The following is an 8,939-nucleotide window of genomic DNA, read 5'->3' as shown; positions in this document are numbered from 1 at the left end:
ACAATTACATTATCCATGGGTGGGTATTACTACCCATATAAAAAAAAAAGGAAAATTCCATTAAAAAAAATAAATGTTGAAATTTAGCTTAATTAAATATCAATTGAGTTTTTAATGTTTTATTAATTTTGTATCATCTTATCTAAATTTTATCCTTCTTTGGAGATTTTGATTCATTCCTTTTCTCGAGGGTTGTTGAATGAGGACATAATAGTCTTTTCACATAAAAGTGAAAAGTATTGGAGAAGAATAGATTTTCATTTGAGAGAGTTTATTCAACAAAAGATCCTTTGTTCGGTTTTATTCCATGTGGAAGAATCTAGGGTAACCCCCCTAGTCCCTCCACCAATTTGGGGAGTCTCATTTTATTGTTTTTTAATTATTTAATATATATATATAATCAATTATTTCATTTACTTTAAAACGACATCGTTTTGGGGATTTCTCAATCCATTTGAGGATAATAACAATAATAAGTTCATTATATGGATTGAAGAAAATCTTAGGGGTAATGAATTAGAGTTGGTAAGTGCACCAACTTATATTATAAGAAAAGCTTATCTTTGCTTAATTAATGTTCATACATTTTTTATAATATAATAATATTAATTTCCATACCCAAAAAAAAATCAATAAATATTATATAATATAAGAGGAAATAAATAACATTATCACTATAATACAAACTCTATAAAATTAGTAATGGTACACTAATTTTTATTTTTATTTTTTATATAAGAAAAAAAATATTATATGACATTTCTTTCATCTAATCTTGGGATATGAAAGGAGGGTCAAACATAGTCAAAATGAATTGATTTAGACAAGTTATTAATATGATTAATTAATAATATTAAAAAAACTTGAATAAAGAAAAAATCTATAGTTGGTGTGACACTCCAACAAAATTTCGTTTGCCTATACTAATTAGAATATTGTTAACATTTGGACAAATTATATTGGTGCTTTTCTTCTTTGTTTAAATAAATATTATATATTATATTACTTATTAATTTAATTTGTTAACTAACAACTAAACTTTGGTTATGAGATGAGAGAAAAAGAAAGAGGAGAAAAGGACATGCACCACAAGTGAATTAAGGTCAACAAAGTGAGGCTCATAGTTTTTGGACATGGTAAAAAAGAAAGAAAAAGTGAGTAAAAGAATATTTCAAAGTGAGAAGAATAGCACTCCTTTTTTCATTGCATGCCTTAGATAATAATAATATGTATATATAATTAAGAATTATTATTATTATTATTAGATTTTTTTAGGGTAAATACCATTTTGGACCATCTGTTTTACAAAAGTTACCAATTGGACCCTGTGTTTTATTAAATGACAAAATGGACCCTGTATTTTCTAAAATAGTACAAATAGGACCCTGAATTGATTTTTTGTCAAAATAAAGTTCAATTATAATCCGATTTAAAAGTGCTATATGACAAAACTGTTTACATTTTTTGTATCTGTTCGTATTAAGCATTGTCTTCAAATTGGTTGTATTAAAAAAAAGTAATCAAAAATCAAGCTCAGGGTCCTATTTTTACTATTTTAGAAAATACAGGGTCCATTTTGTCATTTAACAAAACACAAGGTCCAATCTGTAACTTTTATAAAACACAGGGTCTAAAATGGTATTTACCCATTTTTTTATTAAACACATGACATGCAGAGTTCAATACTATCATGAAGTGATATCAAATCCGACTCCAGCACAAATGAATCAAGCTTGTATTTAGAATTCTTACTTAATAATATTTAAATTTCCACAAATGTTAATTTATTTTTTACATTAAAAAAGAATCATATTTTTTTTTTAAAAAAAAAAACTATTATTTTATGTACAAAAATTAGAAAAATAATATATTTATATTAGGTCTCATCTATTTTAGTGCAGCTTGAGTCACACCTTATATCGATTAATATATTTTTTTATTATATTTATTATATTAAAACATATAAAATTTGATATTAAATTACACTAATATTATTTAAGTAGTGTTAAAAGCGTGTTATTCTTCTTGTTATAATTTTTTAAGTAGTAAAAAAGAAAGGCTCTTCCTTACAATTACATTGGTTTTTTATTTAAAGTACAAATACATTGGTTAATTCATTGAGTTTTTATTCTTTCCCTTTTCTTTTTCATTAAAAAACGTTAAAGTAAGTCAAAGGGTAACATGCCATTATTTATCAAAAAAAAAAAAGGAACATGGCATTGAGTTTAGGGTAACACTAGCTACCCTTCAAAAAATTGTTGTAATAATAATAATAATAATATATTTAGGTGATTGGGGTTCAGATTTTATTCTAGGATGAATTTTGTTAGGATTGGATTGATTGAATTTGAAGGATATTTAATTAATTAAAACAATACATCAAATTTGAAACTTAATAATACATACAAATTGAACTACAAAAACAATGGATTTTTATATCTAAAGATGACAAAATACAAATGCCTAGCTAGTAATATGATTATCCTCTTTGTTAATTTATTTCCTTTTAGTGTGTTTCTCCTGTATTTGAGGATTGTTTTTGCTGTATGTGGTTTGCTTTCACTTTTTAATTTTCTTTGTTTAGTTTGATTAAATTATAGTTTGCTGCAAAAAATGAAGAAAAAAATATAATTTGTGGTATGAATATTTAAGTTTAATTTTTAGTTGCAAATAAATAATTAAGTTCAATTTTTCAATTGCAGATAAATAAGTACCTGACTCTTAGATGTCAAGTCATTATTCACGTTTCATTTTCTTATTACTATATTTAAATTAATTTTTAAATAAAAAATAAAAATTTAATAACATAGACTAATAAAAGATTACTATGTAATTCGTTGACTTGACACTTAACGCAACAGTCAAGTACCTACAGAAGTTACAAAAATATAACTTAAATATTATTACTGTTAAAAATTAAATTTAAGTATATATCTACATGCTGAAATTAATCTTATATATTTATGACGCAAATTACTCATAAAAAAACAAAAGGAAAAGGAGACAGTAGCTAGTAAACAAAAAAAAGTTTGTTAAAAGAGAAAGAGAATTGAAAAAAAAAAATAAAATAAATTAAAAGAGGCAATTGTCTTTATCAACAAACAAAATGGCTTCATTATCCAATTAAAAAGAAACATAAAATATACAAAGAAGAAGAAGGAGAAGAAATGAGAGTTTTAAGGAAAATACCAAAAAAATAATTAAAAAAAAAACCCCTTTAAAAGAGTGAATTTTTACACTACATTTAATCATGGAAAAAGAAAAAGAAAAAAAGAAAAGCATAAAGATCAGTCTCATGGCAATATCTCCCTATTTGTGTTTTATTTCTTTGTACACTTTTTTAAATGATGATGATGATGATATAGTTGTAGGGCCAATATGTGTTCTATATGGCCTACATCTCCAAACTATTTTTCATCAACCGGCACAATCATGAAAGAGATTCCTAAGGCATAAATGTGACCTTAAAGCTACCTCTCTCTCTCTCTCTCTCTCTCTCTCTCTCTCTCTCTCTCTCTCATGCCTCATTTTTCATGCTTCTTCATACTAAATATCACCTTAACATAGCATACAATATTTCCATATTATACCATGTATCACTACACTTCTTGTTCTAAAATGATCTATTTAAACATCATCATCATCCTTAATAATGTTCACAAGCATGCAATCAAGTATAATCATCTTCCTAAAATTTCTCTTTTACAAAATACCCATTTTGGCATTTTGTCAAAAGCAATTTACATGCCTTTTTTTTTTCTTTTCTTGTGATGTAATCAACAAATATATAATAATAATAATAATAATATTGTAATTGGGTATGGTTCCATGGTAGTTGATCCATTTGGTTAAGTACCCATTACTTGTTTTGTGTTGTTTTTCTTTCTAATAATGTTTATTTAAGCAAATCAATGAAGTTTTCAATGGTTTTGGATCCCTATGTCTTAAAGGGGTACCTTTTACTAATTTCAGAAACTATTTTCTTGTTCTCAACCATTCTTGAAGATGGAGAAGAGGTCCACAAGAAATGAAATTAATAATGTTCCAAAAAGACATCATATTCTTGGGCCAAGTGTTCCTTGCTTAAAAGATGTCCAAAATGCATTTATTTAGAATCCCAATTAACTAAAATTAATCAAAAACCAACAGCACAAGTGGATGAATGGCCAGAAAGAAAGAAAGAAAGAACAATCTTCTATGTCATGTGCTTAAGTGGGGGTACTATTTTTCCCAACTTCATTTTTGACCCCAAAATAAAAGATGGCCAAGTGCTTATAATTGGACTATGCTTATGAATTCTAATGTGTTATCTAAAGAGGTCTAGAGACGACTGTTCAGACATAGCAATTATTAAGTAGCAATAAAGAGACCAAATCATATCAAGCTATGAATCAAGCAAACCATGAAGTTATCTTATCTCAATGACATCATTCCCTGTTCCATAGCCCACTCTCAAAATCAAGCTTGTACTTCATTTTATCGACATAGTCACCCTATAATTGATTAGCAGTTCTCAAACTTAAAGTGTCCCTTAGCATTATTCAACATAGGAGTGATCAAGCAAAAGTGAAAGGAGATAAACAATGGGAGAGAGAGAGAGAGAGATAAGATTAGATATCCAAATAAAACTGAAGGGTGTTACTGTTATTATCAAACTATAGTTTATTCAAGACCTTGAAAATTACCAGTTTGTCATGATGCTAAACTGGTACTGTCAAGATTACAGTACTCAATCATCCCCACATAGAAGCTCTCTGATCAAACAACAAAACAGAAGATGAGCATGGGAGATAATTTATTCAGATAGATAGATATGCTCTCCCTCTACCTTCTACAACTTCGAAGCTGCGTTCTTGTCTAGAAACCAAGTCAGCTCTCCAGCAGGCGAAACTAGTTCAACAGGCAGTGTGTTAGAATCATCACTAGGTGTTCCAAGTGCTTTATGCACAGCATCAGCTTTACCAGCACCAGTCACAACAAGGGCGATATAAGCAGAAGAATTTATCACTGGAAATGTGAAAGTGATTCTCTCTGGGGGAGGTTTCGGTGAGTTCTTTATGAAAGTAACCCACTTTTCTTTCTCGTTGACAAGAGGGTGTCCCGGAAAAAGGGAAGCTACATGTCCATCTGGGCCCATGCCAAGTAACATGAGATCAAACTTCGGGAATCCACTGGCTTCGGAGAAGTCTATCACACCGCTCTTAACCAATTGCCTCAAACAGGTTTCGTAGTCATCAGCTGCGCCCTCAGCTGACAATGCATCGTTGATGGCGTAAACATTACCAGGAGGTATTGGTACCTGAGAAATAGAAATCAAAGGAGATTAGCTGGCTTGAATAAGATAGGTGGCCACACTTTTAATTCAAAACAAACAACTAATTTTTCGGTATAGGATAGGAAACAATATATGAGACTCTCATAATTGCCTAGTTGGATTAAATGGTGTTTTAAATTTTACAACTACCAAAGAAGACAGGCCATGTAAACCTTATATCTAAGCAAAAGATTTAAAAATAAACATTTAGCTGGTTCAACTAAGTAAGATAAACAATGGCTACCCTTTTGATGTAAATACCAAACAACTGGTTTTGAGTATGTCTTTGAAGGACGACACACGAACAAGTATAGATCAAGATAGCCATGTATTTCAAGTCAAATTATAGTTAATGATTGAATTCCGTGTGACGATTTCCTTGAATCTTCAACGATTCCACACTTGGCATACATGAATCAGAGAGTTGGTGTCGAATTCGTTTGAATCGAGGCCTGATTAAAGTGACAATACACGAACCTGTTGGCGTAAATGGAGGGTTGCTAAATCTGAGCAAGACCCGAGGACAGCTGGGAACGTGTAGTGACCGATTTCTATAGCTAAATTTCTCATATGCGAAAACAGTTTCAAGGCATCTTCACTTAACCCAATTTGTGATAATCCGGTCAGAATTGAGTTCCGTGAACACGATCTTTCAACTTCATGGATCCAAATACATTTAGTGGTTCCACCATGGATCTGTTATTTGACTTGAGGTACATAGCTATCAAAGCATTAATAGCCTGAACTGATTGTTCTCAATAGCTATTTACTTAGTAATTATATTTAATGGCCACACACGAACAAGTACAGAACAAAATGAATCACATAAACCACATATCCAAATAGAGCAATCCAAAATGATATGAATAAGTAAATCTGATATCCCCAGTTGAATAAAACTCAAAATGGACCTGAGGAAAGTAACTATGCCCGAAGTAATCATTTTTTAACTTCAAGTATATTTCAAATATAAGTAGATTTATACATACATACTTATAGTCTACCCTTCACAAGTAACATAATTCAAGAACAAAAGGCAGCAATCTTGAAGAATTGCATAATCATCATCAGCCATTTGAAACCAAAGATTTCAACAAGTACCTTAGAAAGGAAACCATCATAAGCAAGTTTATAGTTACTATCTTCATGATCCTTAGGCACAACTCTCTCATCCACCCAAAAGACACGCCACTTTGACCAATCCACTGAATCAAGATACGGTGGTTCCAGCAATTTCCTGAGAAAAATGATAACATTTTCTTAATACTTACAATCACAATTGTCTCCCGTAGTTCCAAATTCAAGCTTCACCAAGCAGAATAACATTGTTTCCCAAAACTCTTGTCCACAATTCAGTCACTAAAAAATTATTACTTAGTCATAAAACCACCAAGACATTAAACTAAATGATTTCACATACTGATCAAATCAAAAAGGTTGACTGAGATTTGTCTTCCAAACTTTGACTACACTAAATCATTTCTTCTGAACTTTTCTTCAGATCATTAAAAAATTTCTCCGAATTATTGAAATTATTAGATTTAAAAACTTTTGTTTAATTTTACTAATAGGTGTTTGAAGTGAACAGAAGTTCTGAGTTTGGTACTTGTCAAATGTCAAAGCTCAAACACAATTTAATACATGTCAAAGTTTGAAGAGAATAATTTGGTAAATGGACAATCCCATGGTAGGCGTTTGTTAATGAAATTGAGTGGAATTCAATCAAACAATTTCAATAGTTTGATACATGTCAAAAGCCCTAATATGTATTCTTCTTCTTCACTACTAGAAAGACCATAAGAAAGTCAAACTCAAAAACCCCATATGCTAACCACATTCAATTACCCTTAATTCGAAACCAAAATGAAAACTTGAAATCAAAATCAAAAGAAAGTATTGGTTTTTTTTTTTTTTTTTTATTTTTTATTTCAGCTGACCTTAGATAATCGATGAGAGATCCACCAGACAAAACAACAGTAAAAGCACCTCTTTCTTTGGTAAACTTATCAGAGAGATCAGCAGTGTACTTAGCCAAATTCACAGCCAACTCATCCTTAGAATCGAAAACATCCACCTTCTTCTTCTTCCCCTCAGCAGCAGCCATTTCAGTCGATGAAACCGCTTTACAACTAAGCTTCTTCTTGCTGATGGAGGAGACCCCTTCTAATCTGAGAGAAAGAGAACCAGTTTTTGGAGAAGATTTTAAAAAGGTGGCGTTGTGGAGAGGAAGAAAAGGGGAATCCTGGGTTGGGAATGAGATTCTGGGAGTGTTGGAGAATAAGAGGGAGATTGAAGAAGAAGATGCTGCCATTAGAGGAGTAAAGTTTGGGTTTTTAAGGATTTGTAGTTAGAAGTGGGCTCTGGTACTGGAATTTGGTGGATGGTGGGGTCAAGAAGAAAACAATACAAACATTATTATGTCATTTTTGCAAAAATTAAGGAAATTGTGTGAAAATCACAAAAAACTAAGAAACAAACAGTGAGAGAAATAAAACACCCAAAATTAAAAGTCAAAATGATGAGCAATTTTAGCTTAAGTACAAATAAAATACACATACATAGAGAATTTAAGCTTTGAAAATTTACCAGAGAGAGAGAGAGAGATCGGAAAATAATGGAAGAAGGAGCAGTGGTCCGGCCGCCGGCAATGGCTGAAAGACAGGGAATTTAGGCTTTTTGTATTGATATTACCAAAGTGAAAGGCAAAACGACGTCGTGCAATGTGAAAAGAAATCACTTTTTTTTTTGGTAAATTAGGTCATTAGATTAAGAATAATGCAAACAAGATAATTTTGTAAAACATAGAAACCTAAAGTGTGTAATAATATTCAGCAATTTATAAGCTTAAGAAACAAGTTTGTTTTCTTCTTGTGATACTTGATATTTTTCGAAATATTTGCGATCATTGGGGGCGGGTTGTGGCCAAAATTTTTGGGTTGCAGCATGACCGAGTTCTGCCAGAAATAGTAAAGGTGGTAGCTCTCAAAGAAGTGCTCTCTTAGTTGAAGCGTGAGTTCCCAAGCATGAGTATCGTCGAATCTGATTGTTTGGTAGTAGTGCTGATAGAATTATTATTGTTGATTAATATAATCATAGGAATAATTCCCTAATTACAATTATTAACTATGTGCTTAAAATTTATCAATAACCTAATAAGATGTAGAATGGTTAATAATTACTAAATGTATTAGAAGCACATAAAAACACCTTTATAGATATAATTGACTCATTTAATTATAATCCACCATTAGTTGAACCATCATTGGCCCAATTAACCCAACAATTCCACAGGGTTAGAAGGGTTATTATATATTAAGATTCAAGAGGTTTTGAGAGGTGAGAAATTGATTAAGGGGTTGCTCCACAATTGTCTCTCTCTTGCATTTTACACTTAGAATTTGCTCTTGTTAGTGTGTTGGTTTTGGCTAAATTGAAATAGCTCAATGTGATGGGATGAACAATTTAAGAGGTATGTTTTAATGTATTTATACCCTAAATAAAATATGAATTTTAGATGACATTATGAGCATTGATTATTGTATATTATGAATTGTCTTTAACTCATAATGTGATATGTTTTAACAACTGGTATTAGGTGTTACGAAAATTATAAACACTACGCAAG

General features: G+C 30.7%; 1 protein-coding gene across 2 annotated transcripts; it reads right to left on the bottom strand.

Annotated features, from left to right (window-relative positions):
* Nucleotides 1-4,617: 4,617 nt before the first annotated feature.
* On the bottom strand, nt 4,618-8,047 carry LOC133033075 (probable 6-phosphogluconolactonase 4, chloroplastic). Of its 2 annotated transcripts, XM_061107639.1 has the most exons (5): nt 7,901-8,047; nt 7,252-7,680; nt 6,416-6,551; nt 4,829-5,299; nt 4,618-4,754 (listed from the first exon to the last, which is right to left on the bottom strand). In XM_061107639.1, the coding sequence occupies exons 2-4, from the start codon at nt 7,623-7,625 to the stop codon at nt 4,832-4,834; spliced, it is 978 nt and encodes a 325-aa protein (XP_060963622.1). In that variant the 5' UTR covers nt 7,626-7,680; nt 7,901-8,047; the 3' UTR covers nt 4,618-4,754; nt 4,829-4,831. The 2 variants fall into 2 exon arrangements, with proteins under 2 accessions (XP_060963622.1, XP_060963621.1); XM_061107638.1 differs by having other exon boundaries at nt 4,618-5,299; nt 7,901-8,046.
* Between the last annotated feature and the right edge of the window lie 892 nt (nt 8,048-8,939).

Source organism: Cannabis sativa, unplaced genomic scaffold (assembly GCF_029168945.1).
Source record: "Cannabis sativa cultivar Pink pepper isolate KNU-18-1 unplaced genomic scaffold, ASM2916894v1 Contig2, whole genome shotgun sequence".
Taxonomy (NCBI): Eukaryota; Viridiplantae; Streptophyta; class Magnoliopsida; order Rosales; family Cannabaceae; genus Cannabis; species Cannabis sativa.
The sequence above is the reverse complement of the archived record's forward strand: the minus strand, read 5'-3'. Positions and strand labels throughout refer to the sequence as shown.